Source organism: Peromyscus leucopus, chromosome 1 (assembly GCF_004664715.2).
Source record: "Peromyscus leucopus breed LL Stock chromosome 1, UCI_PerLeu_2.1, whole genome shotgun sequence".
Taxonomy (NCBI): domain Eukaryota; kingdom Metazoa; phylum Chordata; class Mammalia; order Rodentia; family Cricetidae; genus Peromyscus; species Peromyscus leucopus.
The window spans coordinates 146,434,735-146,456,268 of record NC_051063.1 but is presented as its reverse complement, the minus strand read 5'-3'; the positions used below and the strand labels follow the sequence as shown (position 1 = coordinate 146,456,268).

Below are 21,534 nucleotides of genomic sequence, written 5' to 3'. Positions count from 1 at the left end.
TCAGCTCTTTGACTTCATTATCTTTCTCATTGCTTTACAAAATAATGATGAAAGAACTTCAATTCTTCAGGGAGGGCACCTAGGAAATTTTCATAAAGGCTCTCCATCCCATTCAGGCATTTTCCTGGCTACCATAGCCATGAACCTGTGCTTTTATAAGCCTTAAAGGGTAGAATTGCTTAAAGAAACCAAAGTCGGAGAGACAAGTGCCTTCCTAGATGTATGCAAATAAACACAAGAAATGTATGATGGAGGTGGTGCCCATGGAGGAACCCACCTCTTCCCAGCACTCTCAGCCCCTGGCATTTCTGTTACTTTGTCCTTGGCCTGTAGTGGACACACATGTACAACAGGGCACTGAGATAGGTTTCAGAGGAAGACCCAGCCACGATCCCCGTGTGAGATGGAACCAGGGCTAATGGGAAGGGCTTATCTGATAACAGAGAAACTATGGTCACGCACATCGGTACTGGAACTGACGCAGTGACCTGCTGCTGATCAGTGAGGTACCTGTTGTCCACTTCAGGATAATACTATCCCAGCACTCGCTCATACTGACTTGTTCAATATACTTTTGCAGTTTGATATGTAAATTAGCTGTCTGGAAATCCCTCCTTTGCTTGTTTCTGAGATTTCTCTTTCTGTTGGAACAATGTGTGGTGTCCACATGCAGGTACAGCGTGTGTCTCTGTTGTTGACAACACCCACATGTGTCTGAAGCTCTTAATTCCGAGCAAGCCAACCTCTGATGGAGAAAAGATTATATTTAAAGAAAACCAGGGGCTTTGGGGACAGGGGTTGTAGAACAGCTGTCTGCCTTTTCAGTCCATTCTGCTTCTCGGGAAGGCACTGTGGAAAGCAGCTGGATGCCAGAGCTAGCTGAGGAGGGGCCCCCAGGAGCCTTCAGCTTCTGGGTGTCCATGTAGAATCTTCAAGGCCTCCATCCCCCAAACTGCCTGGAGATTAGCAAGACATGTGGATGATTTACGGTGCTTGCTTTATTGTGTATTAGCTCCATTTGCACGCTCTTCAACTTCCTGCCTGTTGTTATTTCTGACATTGGTTTTCAAAATGCTGGGGTGTCAGATCCTTTAAAAAGCTTTATTACATCTATCTACTTCATGTGTGCATTTGCACACTTGTGGAGGTCAGAGGACAATTTCAGGAGTCTGTTCTCTCTCTTCTTCTACCACACGGGTTCCAGGGTTTGAACTCAGGTCCTTGGGTTTGGCGGCAGGTACCTTTATCTGCTGAGCCATCTGACCAGTCTAGTGTGGAGGATTCTTTAGAGGCACTAGATAGTGAAATCAGTTGCCCAATAGGAAGTCAGCTAGAAAGAAAGCCATCAAAGCACACACCACAGATGGTTGTACTGCTCACATCCAGGCTCTCCCGCCTATCTCCCAAATAGTGGCTCCCGTGGCTCCCGTGGCTCCCGTGGCTCCTAGACCATAGACCGCGTCTTGCTTTGGCTGGAAAGGACAATAAGGGTGGGGAAGGTCCAGGCAAAAACAACTGGAGACTCTCTGACATTGCTTGTAGCCATGATTTAAAAATCAGTTCACAAAAGTGCAATGAATTTCCATATAATTCTGAAAGGAGCAGATTGTCACCATTTTCTTGGCAAAAAATTCTCTCTCTCACTCTCTCTCTAACATACACACATACATACCTCTTTCACACACACACACACACACATCTTACCCACAGAGAGAGAGAGAGAGAGAGAGAGAGAGAGAGAGAGAGAGAGAGAGAGAGAGAGAGAGGCAGAGAGATTCAGTCTCCACACAGATATCCTCTGTAGAATCCAAGCTTTAGACAAGGGTCCAGACATAATTCATGCTTGTTAATAAATCTGCACAACCACACCAGGATATAAATGTTTTATTAAGGGACTCTTGGGCCAAAGGATTGGTAAAAGCAGGTGTGAGGGAGACTCCATGCTGGTCAACACCATCCCTGTTTATCTTCCACTGTTTTCTGTGGCCACCTCGTGTGTCCACCTCCTCAGCCCCACTGAGTAAATCTCAGAGAGAGCTTCAAATAACACAAAGGAAATGTTATTCATGAGAACATAGAGAAGGAAAATGAAATCGTTGTAAAGAGCTTTGCTTTGCTTTATTGTGTGGGCTCTGGTGCCTGAGTGATTTATGAGGCAGAAGGCTTCATCCTGCATATTCTGTTCTGGGAGCAGGAAGTATGTCGTCTCTGGTGCTGTGTGCTCTCTAAGGGGCTGTGTTCTTGCAAAGGTGTTTCTTACCACAGGAGGGGTTGGGAAATCCCAAGCAGAGCAACTGTGGGCACCTACTCTTCCTGTGAGTCCACAGCCTATGGACTTGCTGTTGTTCCAAACAACCAGTATGCACATCTGTGCTGATGTGAACCTGGAAACGTGGTTACGATGTTGAGCAGCATGGGATTGGCTATCCTCTGTCTTAGCTGTGTCTGACCTAGCCTCCACCAGAGCTCAGCTTCAGTAGAGACTGACTAATGTCAGAACTGATGCCATCCATCCAGTAAGTGCCCAGGTAATGCTCTCATGGTCGCCTCTAATACACCTCAAACAAGCAAACAAACAAACAAACAAACAAATATGTTTGCCCAATTATGTGAGTATGAGATGGGATGCAGGATATGAAGGAACCCCAGGCTTTTGAGAAGGCCCCAGGACCCTGTCTGCTCAGAGAGAAGAAGGCGGCTCTATGTAACTGTTCAGGAGGCTGGAGGCAGTTTTCTTACTTATGTTGGTTGGGCGTGCGTGTGTGTGTGTGTGTGTGTGTGTGTGTGTGTGTGTGTGTAAATGAGCATTTGAGGTACACTGTACTCCCCCATCTGTGGGGCAGCAAAGGGCACTGGGCTGGGCAGTGCCGCAGAGGTCTCAGCCAATCCGACAGAAAGGCCTGTAGCTAAGTGGCCGCTCAGAGGTGTCCACTTGGAGGCAAACCCTTCATTAGAATGCAACTGAATGTGTGCTGCCTTCTGCAGTGGGGCAGAACTCTGGACAAGATGGCGTTTTGTAGCCCAGGATAACACACAGCCTGAAGCCTCCCACCACAGGGGATGTAATGGAACCAAAGGGCTTCCGGGCAGCGCCTTCCCTGCTGAAACTGGATTTCAGTCCCAAGAAAATTTCATTTCTCTATTCCAGGAGGGACCCCAAGAATCAGAGGGCTTTCTTCTGGTCTTTTCTGTCCACGAAAGTACACACTTGTTTTAAGTACAGGTCTTTTGCTCATTGATTCTCACAGCTTCTGTTTACATGAAATTACTTTCTTCCTTTGTTTAAAAATATTTTCTTTGCTGAGCGTAGAGTGTTAAGGCCTTTCCACACCCCCACAACTCTCTCTTTCTTCAAAGAGGTTTCTCTGTAGTATTCTGACTAGAACGTTGTCTGTAAGACTTCTTATCACTGTTATTTTAAATAATATATCATTTCCCTCTAGCTTTGGCTTTTTTAAGCTTCTTAAATCCATGTCTTCATAATTTTTTATCAAATTCAGTTTTCAAAAATATTTTCCTTGCAGTACTGAGGACTGGACCCAAGCCTTGTGCTTCTGGCCAGGTGCTCCTCAGCTACATCCCAGCCCGTCAGGATTTTTATCATCCTTCCTCCTCTCCCTCCTCCTCCCCTTCCTCTCCTTCCTCCTCCTCCCGGAGCTTCATTTACAACTGACCTGGACCACCTGATCCTCTGTTCATGTTTGGGTCCCCCTGTGCTTCACTCCAGTCATTTCTGTGACTGTGTTTTCAGTACCTTTGGTCCTTTCGTTTGCGGCATTCAACCTCTTCTAGTCTTATCTAATGTAATGGTTTGTTTGGGATATTTGTTTTTATCCCTATAAACTTCATTTTGGCCTTTAAAATAATATCCTCTATATTTCTCTCCCTGAAGGCAAGAACACGTACTGCTAACTACTGAACCATCTCTCCAGCTCTTACAATAACTATTTTAATATCCCTTTCCTTCAAATTCCATATTTCTGGGTCTATTTTTATTAAGGGAATTTCTCTTTGGGTATGTACCATATTTCCAAGTTTACAAATTTTGTGATTTTTTTTAAAAATTAAAAACTAGCCATTTTGAATTTATACTAGTAAGGTAAGTCCAGAACAGGCTTTAGTCTGTGGCTGTTAAGTAGAGTCCTTAATATTTCCCTAGATGCCCTTGTACCAGGAGTTCTCACTGTAACTAATAAGAGGACAAGCAATCATCGGCCTTCCACAGCTTGGGGTTTTCTTTGCCAAGTCCCACCTGCCCAGGCCTTGCCTGGCCTCAGGGAGTCTCCTCGCCATCTGCACAGACAGGACCAAAGAGACCTCCCTGCACTCTGGACAGCATGCTCTCTCCCCCCTGCTCCCCTCTCTCCTCTCCTCACTGTTCGCCTTACAGAATTCTGCTTCCTGCCTTTAGTGAACTCCAACTTGGTTTCCTCATTAGCCCACTGCGCAGTAGGTTTGAATGCATTATAATAAATGCAGGTCACCAATAATGTGTCAGGGTTGTGTTAATGACAGAATTCCAAGCACTTCCCCTGATGTCATTTAACTAAGAGCAGCCCAATTTGAGGCCTCTGCTCTCCCTGTGTCTTCTGTCTGTCTGTTACACAAGTCTGAATCTGTGACTACTTGAATGCTTGAGAGTCTGAGAACTGTGTGTGTGTCTGTCTGTCCCTTCATAGGGAAGGAATGGGATACTTCACAGAAAATTTTAACAGAGTTTTACAAGAGGTTAAGTCACTGACTCCAACTGACCCAGTAACAAACAAACACTATCAATCAATATTCAAATATTGCTTCCAGTATTTATGGTAGATGCTCATTTTATAAGGCTGCTTTCTACCTATCTGCTGTTTCCAGCTAATGTTTATCTTAACACACATGCTTTATAGTTCTCAGCACCCACATGACAGCTCACCACTCTACATAACTCCAGTTCCAGAGGATCTGATGCCCTCTGACCTCCTGACCAGGCACATGGCGCACAGACATACATGCAGGAGAAACACTCATACACATTGAGCCAGGGTCATGGAAGAGTACATGTTATGTAATATTGTGATATTACAGCTATACATTAGCTTAGGTTGCAAAAGTTGATGACGTGGAAAATGCAAGGCTCATAGGTTGGTTGTTCCATTGTTCTCTTAAAGGGAGGTTAAACAAACAGGCTGAGGACACAGTAGGACAGCAGTCTTCAGTCTTATGTGACCTCAAGGTATTTTATTAACTCTTCTGTGAGGCCCAGCAAAAGTTCCAGTCTCTCTGACTGTAAGAGATATTTTCATAATATTGCACCACCATACCTCTGGGCTGTGGGCCTTTGCTTCACCTCAGAAACTGGACCTAAGAAGGCCGGAAGCTGTAGAACTCTCTTCATCTCCCTTTCCAAGGCTCAGTGTGAGCTGCTTTCTGGACTGGCTCTGAAAACCACTGTTCCATATACCTGTCTAGCTTTCCTAGCTGTTTAACTGGCGAGGCAATCTCTCGCTCTTCTCCTGTGGCAGCCAGAAGCAGAAGTCACCCGTGCTGTGTCTTCTAAGTAACAATTGGCTGTAGACTCCCAGAGGCTGCATATTTCTGTTTCCAGTGAAGTAGAGTTGTTGGGTGGCTCCTTCTTTGTTTCTGATTTTCCCCTCAAGGGCAATGCTGTCCAATAAACAGATTACAAGCTACACATACATTTTATTATAACTGCTTAAAAGTAATAAGAAGGAGAAAATGGTTCAGTACGTAAAGCCCTCTAGCCAGCAAGTATGAAGACCAGACTTTGGAATCCCAGAACCCACACAAAAGCCAGGCAGGCATGGAGACTGCCTGTAATCCCAGCTCAGGAGGCAGACACAGGGGACCCCCATTACAAGCTGGCTAGCCAGGCTAGACAATCCACACGCCCTGGGCTCAGTTTTGAGGCCCTATGTGAATAATAAAATGGGAAGGGGAAGGGGAAGACACAGGATACCAACTTTAGGTCTCCACATACATGTCCACACATGGTATTTGCATCTGGCACACATATATGTGGCTATACTCACATGCACACTCATACATATATGTATGCACATTACATACATATACATGCAAAAAATTACATTAAGAATGTAAGAAAATGATAAGAGACATAGTTAATTCTGATAATATCTTACATGTGCCCAGTTCTCCCCCTTAAACTCCCGCCTCTGTGGCGGCTGCACCCTCCTCTCGAAGTGTAAGGCATGCTGTGGAGCAGTGCACCCTGCCTGGTATTCATAGCTTCTCTTTCTCCTGGGGGATGGCCCTCCTTGTGCTGTCCCTGGCCCGCACTTCCATTCTGCCCGTGTCCAAGTCTTTCTAGTTCCCTCCCCCACTGAGGGCCGTGGGAACCTGTTGGGATGGGTGAGGCGAAGTAATTTTCTTCTTTGCAGCCGTGATCTCGGATTCCAGAAAATGGCCATGGTGGCTCTACAGTCGTGTGGGACTGTTGAACAGGTGGGGGGTAGCTGGGATGAGAATATCGCCATCGTTCTTCAGTTCCAGAAGGCCTCCATGGTGCCCTACACCAATCTCAGCCCTGCTTCTGCGGGCAGAGGGCATTCGCCATGCCTCCTAAGATGTGCTGTGGAGTTGTCCCTGCCTGATGAGCCTCCATTTTCCACAGAGCCTGGGCTCGTGCTCCTTTGAGATCTACTCACACAAAGCCAGGCAGGTCTGTTGGTTGTCTTTTGATGACTCTGCTGCCCACGCTGCTGTGTGGATTTGGGCTGTCAGTGTGTGAGAGCCCGAAGTGGATCGAGGGCTCTGTGTTTCACGGTCCTGCCACACGGCCTGTTGGTGAGTTGTGTGGTGTTGGCCACTTGGAAGTTAAAGAACTTCTTCTGACTAAGCTCTGTTTCGCTTCATCAAATTATTATAAGTCTTTTGTTCAAAAATAGGAAAGCATACCATTTGTGACAGGGGCCCTAGTAGTCATTGGTGAGGATCTTTCAGAGAATTCAAGGCAGCTTATGGAAAAGTTATCAGCATGTCACTAGCTCTGTCATCGATCAATTGATCAATCCTCCTATTTTTTTTTCTCAAAGAACAGAAAAGAGAACTCAGGGCTTCATGTGTACTAGACAGATGCTCGGCCACTGAGCTACAGCCCCAGCCCCTGACATGCTGGATGCATGCTCACACTTTTCTATTGCCTTTGGAGACTGGACGGTTAAAAAGTACAGGGCCTAAGGAAATCAAGGTAACTGGAAATCACAGACTCCAATTCATGGCTTCAACATTGTCTTTCCTCGGAGAAAAATAATCTAGAGAGCGTTTGTGACTTAGCAAACATTCTTGCTAGCCAAAGTCGGGTCTGTGACCATCACCCTTGTCACTGCCCAAAGACTGTGAGGAGCACAGCACCCAGGGCTCACTAGGACTGTGACTGAGCATCTGTGGACCTTCCACACACAGAGAAGATTTGTGTGCACATTTAAGTTTGAGAAGCATTGGTCTAGAAAATTCCACATCACCAAAAAGAAAATGCCCATTTGTGGCCAGGGTTGAAAGAACCCAATTTAAAGTTAGTGGAATGCCAGCAAGGAGAAATATAAAAAGCAAAAATGCAACAGTCTCTTTTTCCTGTGACCTTATCAACTTGGATAATGAGAATTAATATAACAAAAAGAGAGGTATTTTGCTAGTAGCCTGGAAAATTGAAATCTGACTGAATGTGTTTCTTCTTTTTTTTTTTTTTTTCATACAGTGAAAGCTAAGAGTTTGCTTTTAAAATAGCATAAAATGCTTATTATAGTGTTCTTTGTTTCCCTGCCAAGTGTGGATTGAGACGTGGGGTCATTCACAAAGCAGTGGGACACTCTGAGTCATGCACAGCCTCCCTCCCGGGCTCCTGACATTACTGCAAAGCCACAGAGTCCCAAGCACCGAGTTTAGTTACAGCACTTCAGAAGCATAGCTATGGTTTTATTGAAGCTGTGGCTGCAGATGTCAGACTCTGCGAGCCGAGGAAGCCTTTCTGCGGGCTGAGATGACTCATCTGCTGGGAGTGAGCATTTTCTCAGTTGCATTAATGTGTGAGTTGTTTTGTTGCTGTTCTTTTTCCATTGTCCAGTTTGTTTGGTTTGGTTTTCTTGCAGATATTTTTGAGAAATCCAGATCAGGTTTTAACTAATAGACACAGCATGCATAATTAATAAAAAGATATAATTTTTGAACCAAAATGTACTAAAAATTATACCAAAAATTAAGCCAGAAGTGTGGCTCCCCGGAGTGATTTGAACCAGTTAGTAGAGATGGAGAAGACTGAACATCTAGGAGTCTCTGAGAGATGAGGCTGTGTTCTATGCCTTGTGTGGTGCCAGGGTGATCACTGTGTCATATGAGGAGCCGCAGAGGGAAATGGTGTATGAGTCTATTCTCCGTTGTTATAACAAGCGCCCAAGATCAGGCTCTTCATAAAGAAAAGAGCTTCCTTTAGCTTACAGTTTTGCAGCTGAAAGTCTAAGACCAGCCACTTAGAGGACCTCCACCTTCATAGGTCACACCTCTCAAATGTGGCAATACCTCTCACCAGCAGCGTTCTAAGAAGCAGCTCTCAGCACATGAGCTCCTGAGGGTGCACCAGAGCCAAACCAGGACAAGTGGGGATGTCTAGCAGGAAGAGGAATTAACCATCTTTAGCTACTTAAAAAAAATGTTTGAAAGAAGTGTACAAATTTTTTTCCTCAGCCAACCTAAAAGGATGGAACTTGAAATAATGAGTAGAAACTGCAAAGAGACAGATTTCAGGAGAGTTATTTTTAAAAAAAGAAAAAAGAAAGAAAAACAAAGCAGGTACCAGTGCCTGGAGACCCATGGGCGGGAGTGGGCACATCTTTTGCTCAGGTTATCATGAAGAGCTCAGAAGCGTCAGGTAGAAACCAGGCTGGATGCCCTCACGGTCCCCTGGAGTCCCAGCGGCCTCTGCAGCGTGTTTTTCATATGTAACCCTCTACCTCTCAAGGGACACCACTGCACTCGAGTCGCTAGTGTTTCTCCTCACTCTCGGGCCTCTCTGAATCGCTCCAAGTTTCCACTCCACAGCAAAGAATGCTGGGGTGCAGGAGCCTGCTTCCTGGAGCAGCCAGCCGGCCCAGGATGGACCACGAGCTGGCCATGCAGCACATGTAACTCCTCCCTGGGCGGACTAAAGAGGGAGCGAAGGGAGCATGCACAGGGTACACGCATTTCTTACTGCCTGGCCCACCGTGTACCTCCCATCAAGATGCCCAACACCAACAGAGATGCTCTAGACTCCATCCTGTTCCCACCATGAAGCAGAAGAGACTCCAGAAAGGACAGCACCACAGTGCTTCTCCCTTGGAGCACCCCACTCGTGGGAGTTCTCCTTACTTCCCCTTATAGATCTGCATTCACTCTGTTTTTCCTGATCTGTGCTTCCTTATTCCTCTTGGGGATAAGACATCACACTTAGAAGGCACTGGCCTCAGGGGCTTTGATGGCCACTGAGTTTTCAGGACCCCAGCCCCTACCTCCCCAGGTTTAGCCAACCAAGAACCAAGAAAGGCTCCATTGCCCTCAAAACTCCCCACGGCTATTCCGAACACACCAGTCGCCTTGTTGGAGCAGAAGTTACTGGAGACAGGTGCCCTCTCTGTTCTGTCACCAGTAAGTCCCCGATACATTGAACTGTGCTTCCCAGTGACTTCCTGTTGAACTGAGAATTGAACCCCTGACCTTGATCATCTTTGCATGTAAGCTGTGTCTTCTTCCTGACATGCTCTCTGCCCACCATTCACTGCCACTCTACTTTAATTTCGGGTCACAGCGTGTTGGGTCTCGTGCAGAGCCAGTCATGCTGGTGCTAGCCACACCCACTGCCCCACCATGCACACCCCCTGCTGTCGGCAGGGGGTGCAGGATCCAGTTGTTTGCCACACAGCTGTTGGTCTCCAAGTCTAGGAAGATTTCCTCATAAAAGAAAATGGGCCAAGGTGTCTTCTTGTTGAAACAGCTTCATCCAGCCTTGTAGTCAGAGTCTAAGACAGTATCTCCCAACCTTTACCCATGGTACCTGAAAATGATGTGTATCTGGCACACTGGGGTAAACTGAGGTGAGACACAGTCACCCAAAGCAGGAAGAAATGAGCACAACAACTCTAGGTGCCCAGGGTACTAGGGACTAGTGGACCAATGACTTAGCATCGCTTCCACCCCTTCTGTGGTCCCTGGGTTGGGAATTTCTGGTATAGAGCAGCTTCAGATAATGGCCAGGCATGGTAGTTCTGATTTTTCCTTATTCAGAAACCTTGCCAACAATAGCAGCCTTGCTCCTCTGAGATGAGGAAGTGACACTGTCCAGCAGGAAGTGTCTGAAGTGTCTGTCACAAGTGCGGCTGCCAAGGCCTGCAGATCGGTAGGTGTCAGGGGACCAAAACACATCCAGCTGTCCCTCAGCTCAGCTGACCGCTGTACCACTCAACCCAAGGCCACAGGCCAGTTCTAGCTGGAGCCTGGCCATGGGGATTTGATACAGTTGGAAGTACAATTCCTGGAAAGCTGGTGATTGCAGGGCCTGCCTGCATCAAAGTGCCCAGCTGAGTGCAGCAGACTGGAGAACAAAGTCTCCCATAAGAGGAGGCCTTTGGGGTATTTGCTGTGTGCAAATGGTGAGGGGTGGTACCGTTTGCTGAAATATGGAAGACCAGATGAGAACACATGAACTTGTTGGGGTTGTTGGACAGCTGAGACACTGGCTAGCTTGAGTATTGACTTTGAAGCCCAGAGGACAGGTCCCTGTTCTGGATATGAATTGCTAAGGCATCTACACTTAAGTATTGCTGGGTTACAGATTCCTCACATCCACAGCAGGCATTCAGCTATTTATTCAGTGAGTAAGTGAAGAAAACAGCAAAGAAAAATAGCTTAGGTCATCCCAGTGTGTCCCGACTCTTCCTGTTCCGCTCGCCTGCTCTTCCTCTGACGAGGGGTGCACTCTTGAGGCCAGTGTGTTTCCACCCGTGTTCTTGTGCTGTGACTGTGCTTGGATATGGGCACAGACATTGTGTTTGAACTTTTCACAAGTGGTGTTACCTAATATAGAACCCTGCTCCTGTCCTTTACCTGTCTCCTCATTATTCATATTGACATGCTTCCTTGTGGGCATGGCTGTGGACACCTCAACTGGAATTGCCAGACAAATTTCCTGGATGCTGCCAAAGGATGTTTCAAGACTTGTGTAGAGTTTCTCCTTCCTTCATCCTCATCAGCTTGTGTTAACCAGACTTTTCCATGACTGCCCGTTTGACGAAGTGAGGCTTCATCTCTGTGTTGGTTGTATTCTCCCACGAGCGCCTTGTGCACTTTGCCAGTCTGTGGTGCTGTGCCTTCTTCGACTGGCCTGATCACACCCCTGCTTTCCTGTCAGGATGAGGTTTTCATTCTCAATAGTACATGTGGATTCGATGGACCTTTTTTGAAATCTTGAATACTAATATTTGAAACGAACTGTAACATTTAAGTTTTAAAACAAAACTTCTGGGTTTCATCCTGTTGTGCCAAGATACTTTCCTGCCCTAAATCCCAGGAGATTTGATCCTTTTGTTCAAAACGGTCCTGCATATCTCTGCTCAGGTAGGGGTGAGGAATTTCAAGTATAGAACCCAAAGCTGTTTCAATAGGAGGCGCAGATGGCCGTTTAGAGAGGACTGCAGTTCTAGGCATTGATCTCCAGAGCAAACTGTATTCATTTACTAAAGTCATTCTAAACCCGTCACTAGCTGATGACCACTAGAGGCTGGTGTATGTTCATATATTTTAGATAACCTAAAGGGTGCAATGAAAACCCTGTGCCTTTTGTTTGTTTGGTTTGGAGAGAGAGAGAGAGAGAGAGAGAGAGAGAGAGAGAGAGAGAGAGAGAGAGAGAGAGAGAGAGAGAAAGAAGAAGAAGAAGAAGAAGAAGAAGAAGAAGAAGAAGAAGAAGAAGAAGAAGAAGAAGAAGAAGAAGAAGAAGAAGAAGAAGAAGAAGAAGAAGAAAGAAAGAGAGAGAAACTCAAAAGCTCCCAAGTGTACTCTGGGCTGGGCTGTCAATAGGAAGGACCTGAAATCTCCAGTTTTTATCAACTTTGGAAAATGAGGATACCATACAGAATCTGTCAAGCCCTAAGACTAATCTTTGAAGCTCATTGGCAAAAGTCTCTAAGTCTTAGTAAAATGAAAGAACTGCTTTGGGAATTAGAAATAATCAAATAACAGATTCTAATTTAATAGTTCAATAATTAAATTATAGCTAAATGAAATTTTGATTATAACTTCATTAGGTTCTGTTCATAATTTAGGAAAATTAAAGTCTCCTACTTTACATCAGTGAGTTGGAGCTGTATAAAAGAAACTTCTGTCTCTGCCCCTGAACCTGAAGAGAAAGCATCTTGACGATATAGAGCAGCACAAAAGCTGCCTGTTGTTGTTGTTGTTGTTTTTCTTCTGCAAATAAGGGACTTTGACCAGGTCATTCTTGAGGCCATGTCCATCCACATGAACAAAACTGGAGATGTTACTTCCAGATTCCCCAGCTTACCACAGACACATACCCAGGAAGGCAGACAGGACACTGCATGAAGCAGGTGTGCACGTCAGTGGTGTTAGAGAGCGCAGAAGTTCCTCACACCCTGGGGGGATAATTCTGTTAATGAGCCATGAAGACCACTCAATAGGGAAAGGGCAGTCTCTTTCACAAGTATTTGTGGGGAAATTGGGCATTCACATGCTAAAGACTGAAAATTGACCCTCAAGTCTCAGAATGAGCTAGTCTTTGAATATGTTCGTCTTTATGCCCTTGCTTCTAAAACATGCCCTGTAAGGAGCAATGTTTTTTATAGGCCTTAAATCAGATGATCAAATTTAGACTTTTCTCTTTCTGCTACTGTATGGGATGCTCTGACCCCGACCTTGGGTTTCCTTCATGGTGACTATGATTTCACATCCATCCTTTGAATGGAAGCCCTCTCCACCTGCATGGTGTGCCCAGTTAATGCATTTGTCAGGAACTGGTCCTCTTTAGTGACATGAGGACTGCAGAGCTCAGCTGACAAAGCCAACTCGTTCCTCACCTCACACTTTTCCTGAGCCTTTTGTAAGGACAAAGGGGCTTGTTGGTAGGGAACTTGTTAAAAGATTTGGCAAAATTGATATTCATCCATCTTCTTTTTTTAAAGATTTATTTATTTATTTGTTTATTTATTTATTTATTTATTTATTTATTTATTTATTTATTTATTTATTATACAGTGTAATGTCTGCATGTATCCCTGCATGCCAGAAGAGGGCACCAGATCTCATTACAGATGGTTGTGAGCCACCATGTGGTTGCTGGGAATTGAACTCAGGACCTCTGGAAGAACAGCCAGTGCTCTTAACCTCTGAGCCATCTCTCCAGCCCGATATTCATCCATCTTCAATTGTGGAATGAGTATCAATAGTTGATATAGAGGACCCAGATCATTTTTGGAGAAAGGTCAACAGAATGCTAGAATGTTTTTAGCTAATTCTAAGAGCAAGTAATCTCAATGGTCAGAATACTAACAGAATAGTAATAGAAAGTCTTTAGCAGGGATTGCCAAGACCTTGGGGTGGGGGTTGGCAGATGAGGAGCACATGCGCTCTTATGCCTTGGTGAGCATAGGATCCATGCACAGTCCCCACAGCCCTGGGACTACTGAAGCACAGATCCACCCTCCACACTTCTGTGTATTCTACATTGTTTTGGGTCTTTAGTGATTTGTGGAAGGTCCAAGGCCAACAATCTGCATGAGACAAGTTCTAGGAGCCCAAAATGGAACCTGGTATTTGAGTTGGAATGCAACAAGGCAGAAGTATAAAGTAAGTGGAGTTGGTTCTAAGACTGCAAGGCAAGCGTTGACACTCACGCACACAGGTGGCGTTCTAGAATACTGACCTTTACCTTATGTGTACACTCCTGGAACCTCCTAGACGAAAAGCATTTGAGTTTCTATTTCTACTAGGTATTCTAGTGCTGGAAAGTGTTACAGTTGTGATTTCTTTCCTAGAATACAGACTGTGGTTCTTATCTAGCTTTCCTAACTCCAGCTTACTAGAGAAGTTTTATTTTTCTAGTATCTCTGAGCCAGTGTCTGTTCAAATGGTGCCTTGTAAACCATTAATAAGTTGTAAAATCTACTCCTAAATCTTGAACATTTGTGTATATATGTGAGCATGTGCATATGTGCTAGTGTGTGTTGTATTGTGTATGTCTGTGTGTGTGTGTGTGTGTGTGTGTGTGTGTGTGTGTGTGTGTGTGTGTGTGTGTGCACCACAGCATATACGTGGAGGTCGGAGAACAACCTCAGGTGTCCATCCTCACCTTCCACCTTGTTTGAGACAGGGCCTCTCACAATTACCCACCACTGCATAAGCCAGGCTGGCTGGTCCACACGATTCTGGGGACTCTCCTGTCTCTGCTCCCATCTTGCCATAGGAACATAGAGGTAACAGACTACTTGGCTTCTGTTGCTGGCTTTGTGCAGCTTTGGGGATCTGAACTCAGATTGTGAGGCTTATTCATCAAGTACTTTAACCGTTGAGTCCTCCCCCAGCCCTCGGACATGTCTTTTCAGTGTTTGTTGTTCTTTGAGACATTATGTAGCCTTGGCTCACCTGGAACTAGCTCTGTAGACCAGGCTGGCCTTGAACTCATGGAGCTCCACCTGCCCCTGCCTCCCAAGTGCTAGAATTAAAGGCATGCTCCACCATACCTGGATGAACACCCATTTTAATTGAAATATAATGAACAAGTCAGTGGTTGTCTAACCTAATAAAAATCAGTTTATTAGGGATGATTTTCACCATTTTAAATTTTATGCCTAAAGGCCAGCCCCATGGTACCAAGAACAAGGTCAGAATGGGTGTGAGGGGCGATGAGGAGACAGACCGCCAGCGCTCAGGCAGGAAGGAAGAGCTGGCTGCCTCAGAGCTGGGTCCCAGGCCTCCTGGGTCCACTCTCTCAGTACTTACACCACCCGGCTTCGTCCAGCAGGGGACTGTAGAGCACCATGTTTGTGCCCTGGCTGGCTCCCAGCTGTGTGGTGGCTTTGTTAAAGTCACTTCCTTGCCCCAACCCCTCTATGGTCACCAGCATCAATCCTGTCTAGTAAAGCAGATAGTATGGTTCCTATGTGCAGTGACCGCCATGGGGAATTTGATTGTTCGTGCTGACTGCTCAGTCCAGCCTGCTCCTTGGAAAGTCTTCAAGTGTCACTTCTGCCAGTTATAGTGGAGATGTCACATGTAAAATAAAATCGAATATAAAGTGATGTTAATATTTGAACAGCAGACTTTTCAGTCTCTATAGTTAGATCTTATATAGCACACAAACACTTGCATATCAATCTGCCAGAGTCCTATCGGCAGGAAATCCCCAGGATTCCTATCTGGCCTGTGACTTATTGTTAGCGTTAGTAGTTCTCAATTCTACCAGATATACGAGCCTTTACTAGCCTACAGTTCAATTCCTAGTAATAGAATCCACCTCTAAACGTAAGTTCAAACAATAACATACTGCTCTAGATATCATAAAAGCATAACAAGGAAAGACATTTGCACCGACTTTGTCCATTGACGTGTGAAATGTACATGTGACAGATGCTTGTGCCTTCGTAATCACCAACTTTCACCAACAAAAAGGCTGTAATCGAAGATGGGCACAGGTGTGTGTGTGGTGACTCAGATGCCACTGGCAGTTTTGTCCTTACTATCCTGTTGTCACTGATTGGGAAGTTCTGAACAAAACAGAATATAATCTTTTGACTACATGAGCAGTTGCATTTCTGGAAAATTCAGAATACAGTCTGTTTCTCCATAACTGCAGATCTTGAAAGATGTGAGGGAAACAGCTTCCCTTCTATGGATTTTTCTCCTTCTTCTAAGCTGAGTTTAGGAAAGACACCGAGGAATGGGTAAGCAGGTGACCTGAGGTGATATCCAGCACGGGACTTCCCGAGTTCTTTCGTTTACTATGTTGTGCAGTGTTTTATTTTTCACTCTGAGGCCTGATGGATAGAAACTCCACCCTGTTCCCCGGAAACAGTGACATTCTAGATTTCCTGGCAGGATTACTGTAAGAAGCTGGGAGAAGAAACACCAGCTCAGTTAAGAACTGTCCCTGAAGAAGCTTTCTATACAATGAAAATAGAAAGCACTCCAATTATTGGCAATAAAAATATCATGACAACTAAATGCCCAGTGACTAATACTTTACTTAGAAAAAAACATTGTGTTTCTTTTCACTTTTATCTTTGATTTTGTCCTTTATATGAATGTATTTTAATCAAATCTATCCCTCATTCCCCCTTTCAAGTCCTTTCAGTTCTTTCCTTTGATCTCCCTCCCAAACTCATGTCCTCTATCTATCTATGCATCTATCTATCTATGCATCTATCTATCTATCTATCTATCTATGCACCTATCTATCTATGCATCTATCTATCTATGCATCTATCTATCTATCTATCTATCTATCTATGCATCTATCTATCTACCTATCTATCTATCTATCTATCTATCTATCTATCTATCTACCTACCTACCTACCTATCTATCTATCTACTTATCCATCCACCCAAATCCCACTGAGTCTATTAGTATTGCCTACATACACATGGGTATAGGGCTATCCACTGTAACATGGGCAACCTACCAAGGACCCAGCCCCTGAAGAAAACTGACTTTTTCTTCCTTGGCAACCACCTGCTGCTCATAGCTTCTCAACTAATTGTGGGGCCTGTGAGCCCCACTGTCCATGATGGAATATTGACTACACAGATGATGTGCAGATGTTATACAGGCAACCACAGCTACTCAGAGCTTGTGAGTACAATGCCTGTCATGTCCAGAAGACTCTCATCTCCTACCTGGGGCTCTTAAAGTGTTTCTATTCCCTCTCTTATGATGTTCCCTGAGTCCTGGGGAGAAGAGATGTGATGTAGACATCCTGTTTGGGTATGAGTATTCCACAGCCACCTATTCTCTGTGCTTTGATCATTTGTGGTTTTCTGAGTTGACCTCAATCCACTGCAAAAAGAAGCCTCTCTGATGAGATGTGTGAGCTGGACCATCTTTAGGCTTAAGAATAAATAGTTAGAAGACAGTTGGCTACGCTATCAACTTGGCAGGATGATATAGTAGTGGGTTCTCCCCTCTCTAGCCATGCATCCATTGCCAAGTTTGCAGTAGCAAGCATGTGTTCCTTCCTGTTGAGCACCTTTAAATCCAATCAAACAGTTGTTGCTTGTCCCCAGACACCCAGGCCACTATTGCGTCAATGGGCACCTGGCATCTTGCCAAATGAGCTGTTACTGTAGTTCAGAGGACTCTTGGTTGGGCAAGATTGCTGCTACCTTCTCTCCTGGCAGCCTGCCTCGCCTCCTGCAGCACTGTGAAAGCTGTCCAGGAGGAAGTGTCCAAGTCAGGACCAGCTTGAGTTTTCCAAATCCTGTGCCCAGAGTGTGTATTGTCTTCAGCAATAGGGTCTGACCCCCAAGTTCTGTGGACAACTAAGCACATCAGCAGTAGTCTGTATCGTTCAGGTCTGGACCCCCTGACCAGTAACTCGGAGGAGGGAAAGAGCCCATACCCAGGACCAGGCTTTTGTTTAACAATTGCTTTCTGAAGAAACATTTTCATGTATTATTAATAAGATGGATGTTTTATAAATACATTTATGTAGGAGTGTGTATCATGGTGGACATGTGTGCGTCAGAGGAAAACTTGGAGTCAGTTCTCACCTTCTGTCACGTGATGCCTGGGCATCAAACTCAGGTCTCCAGACTGCTGAGCCAGCTCCCCAGCCTTTTCTGTTAGGTTTTAGTTCTGTGAGTTTGCATATGTATGTATAATTGTGCAGCCATTGCCATAATCAGATTTTCATCTTTAAGGCATTTTTAAGATTTATTTTATGTTGTGAATGTTCCTCCATCATGTATGTATGTGTACTATGTATGTGTCAGGTGCCCATGAAGGCCAGAAGAGGGCATCAGATCCCCTGGAACTGGAGTTATAGATGGCTGTGAGCTACCATGCGGGGGTTGGGAATTGAACCCTGGTCCTCTGCAGGAGCCATGGGATTCTAAACTACTGAGTCTGCTCTCTAGCCCCAAACTTTTCAGTCTTTCAAGTCTGCTTCTGACTTGTGTTGTGGTGTGCCTCTGTGAAGGCTGGTCACGTGGGTGTCAGGGTTCTTTAACGGAAGCCAACTTTCGAACCTAGACCTGTATGTGTGTGTGCACATTCGTGAAAATCTTCTCCCAGAATGTTGTCACTCACAGCCCATTCTTTCTTTGCTTAGAGCGTTCAGGATGTGAGAAGTGACGATGAAGATGAAGAGGAAGAAGAAGAGGAAGAGGAAGAGGAAGAAGGCACCAAAGGCAAAGGGACAAATTATCTGAAGAATGGCCTTGGGACCAACAGGCATCTCATTCCCAATGGTCAGCATGGCCATTAGCTTGAAGCTCTGGAGTTCCCACGCCACAGTGTGCTGCCAGGACATTGGGAAACCTGCTCCCCAATCCACTGCTGTGGACACCCAGAGACCCCAGTTTGCCCTTCTTTATTTTATTTTATTTTGAGATGAAGTCTCCTATGTTGGCCAAGCTGGCCTCCATCTCACTCATCCTGCCTTGCGTTAAAAGGTTCGAAGTGGAACACCCACAGGTTTCCCAGCAGTTAGACTCAGGCTGGCCGGGGCGCTCCGAGGTTTCTCCAGGCAGGTGTCCGTTCTTACAGTGTTCCCTCCTTACAGAATTTGAAGCAGCGGTTGACTTTCTCAGGAACTCGTTTAGCCTGAGCTTTCTCACCTTCCCACCTCGCCCCTGTTCAGGGTGGTTTGACAATTGCCCAGGGAACCCACTTTCTCCAGGTGTTGGGCCACAGTCGTACCCCGTCTTTCAGAAGTTTGTTTGGAGTGACAAGAGGGTGGTTTCAGAACCACAGGAGGACAGGCTTCCGGGCTCATGGGCCACCTTGCAGCCTAGGCACTCCTCTCCAGGGCATCTGCCAGGCCTGCTCTACTACCTCTCAGGGTTAGAGTAAGGATCAAGGGAGACAGTCGAGGCGGGTGCCTGTGTCTCCTGCAGGTGTCAGGGGTGCCTCATGGCACCTTGATCCCAGCTTTGACAAAAGAGAAACCCCCAGCTGAAGTTAGTGTGAAGAGACCCCCATCTTAAAAATGGCTCTCAGTGTATAAGATATTCAGAGACGCAAATGCCCAGAAGTCGGTTTCCATTTGGACTGTCACCTGCACGGCTCCCAGGGCCGTTCTCAGATGACTCCAGGGCCCTCCTGGCAGGCTCCTGGGGCCGAGGGAAGGGAGCATTGCTGGGAAGCTGCCTTGTGCTGTCGGCCCTGAGCCCTTCCTCGGCCTGAAGCGATGCCACGGGCTGTGAGGGTTGCTGGAGGCCACTGGGACCCAAGTGAGGCTGCTTACTGAGCCGTACCACTCTGGAAGCTAGCCCCAGGGTGGCATGCACGGGAGCTTCGTACTCTGAAGGAATTCCTGGAAGTAGAAAGAGGAAGCCACACTCTGGACTTGGTATCCAACTCATTCTGACTGCTGAACAGTGAAGCAGCCCGCAGGCTGCCAGCCCCTGAAGCAGCAAGGGTCCTGTGCACATGAAATGGTCTGAGAGTTTCAGTTCTTCATTTTAAAATGGTGTGTTTTTAAAACCTTCAGGCTGGGCAAAAACAAGCAAACAAACAGAAACTCTCCAGAATTCTGTTCCCAACAAAGTGTCTTGTTAAAGAATTGTAGGAAAAACAGAAAAACAAGTCTCAAATGAATATTTGTTTTTCTGAGCACACCATGTGCATTCTATCTGCAATGTGATCTTGTATCTAAAATGTCTCTACTCACCTTAGGGCATAGCTGTTGGTTTATTGTTCTTTCTTTGGTGGAAGGTCACACTAAAAAAATTTTTTTAATGTGTCCAGTTAACAAAGTATTTTCCCTTGATTTATTTTGGTTTTCTTTCACTGCAGAACCTTTTCTTGCTTACAGTGAAACATTGTTTATTGATGTCTCCTCAAACTTCTTTTTCTGCATTTGACTGTGGAAGGAAAAACTGATACACTAATGTCAGCCCTCAAACAGCTCGAAGCACTGTACTTCAGAGGAGGTGGAGGTGTGCTCTAGAGCAGTCCTGGGGCTCCTGTGGTGACCCCCTTTTCCTATAGCAAACAAGGGTTCAGAACCGTTCAATGTGACTTTGTAAACTTCTAAGCCACAGTGACTTACAATAAAATGAAAAACGAACTCCCAGAGTGTGGCAACTGAGTAGTTTCGGCACCTCAGAGAGAGAACTAAAGATCTGGACACACGTTGTAAACAGAAACACACCAGTCTTCTAGAAAGATCCTGCTGGAAACGCAGGCAAGCTGCAGAGAAGGGGGCCAGTGCAGACATTTATACTGTAGGTCTTGGGGTCCAGCTGGCAAAGCCCTGGCCTGACAGGGTGAGGGTAGGATCCTGGGGCATTTGAATGTCTAAGTCCAGGCATCTCAGACATGTGAAGACACAGGTTTACCATTGCGCCTGGAAGGCTGAGCCAGCCAGCCATTCTGGGTCTGACGGGACAGCACCTGGGCCATGTGCAGACACAGCACAAGGGTTAAGAAAACTGGGGAGATAGCTCAGCAGGTAAGAGAACCAGAATTGCTGGGGCTCGCTGACCCAGCTTCAGGTTCAGGGAGAGACCCTGTCTCAAGGGAATAAGGTGGAACGTGACCAAATAGGACACGTGGTGCCTTCCATGCTTGCTTGCACATGCACATAACACACAAACACACACACACACACACATACACACACACACATACACACACACACACACACACACACACACACACACACACACGCAAAAAAAGGAAAGAAGACAGAAAACAGGTAGATCCTAAAGGAATTTTTATGGCCATGTTTTCCATTTCTGCCATCAAAAGCTGCAGGATGATTATATGCTGTCCATCAGAATTAATTGTCCATGGAGCTTTAAAAACAACATTTAAAAATTTGCTCACCGCCTGATGTACTTTTTCTTGGTACACCTTAGATGAGAAACAAATCTTCATTTTAGCAGAGCCCTGGGTCCTCTGAGAGCAGACCAGCACCGCTGGTTTTGTTCTTGGTAACAGTTCCACGTACTCAGAAATGGAGCAAGGTAATGGTGCAGAGTGAGATAGGAAGGAAAAAACCCAACAGAAGACGCAAACCAACAGCAGCTGTGATGGTGGATTTCAACAGGAACTGATCAGTAAGCTCCAGATTACAGATCAATTGGAGCTCCAGACTAGAGTTTTTAGACTACATATTGCTTATTTCATTTATTACATTTCAATGACATATTGCTTAGAAGACATGCAGTATAAATATTGGGAAAAATGAAATATTGAAAGCCAGGCCTGCTCATGGAGGCCTGTAATCCCTGATCCTTGGATGCCGAGGTGGGAAGAGTACAAGCTCAAGTCTGTATGGGGACAGAGTGAATTCAAGGCCAACCTTGA

General features: G+C 45.6%; 1 protein-coding gene across 2 annotated transcripts in view; it reads left to right on the top strand.

The window, feature by feature from the left end:
• Positions 1-20,296, top strand: part of Cers3 (ceramide synthase 3) — a 98,923-nt gene extending 78,627 nt beyond the window's left edge. For both annotated transcript variants that reach the window (XM_037198802.1, XM_028872857.2), the window contains exon 11: positions 18,329-20,296. In XM_037198802.1, the coding sequence (XP_037054697.1) occupies positions 18,329-18,484 (156 nt within the window). In that variant the 3' untranslated portion in view covers positions 18,485-20,296. The remainder of the gene's footprint in view (positions 1-18,328) is intronic.
• The last annotated feature ends 1,238 nt before the right edge of the window (positions 20,297-21,534 follow it).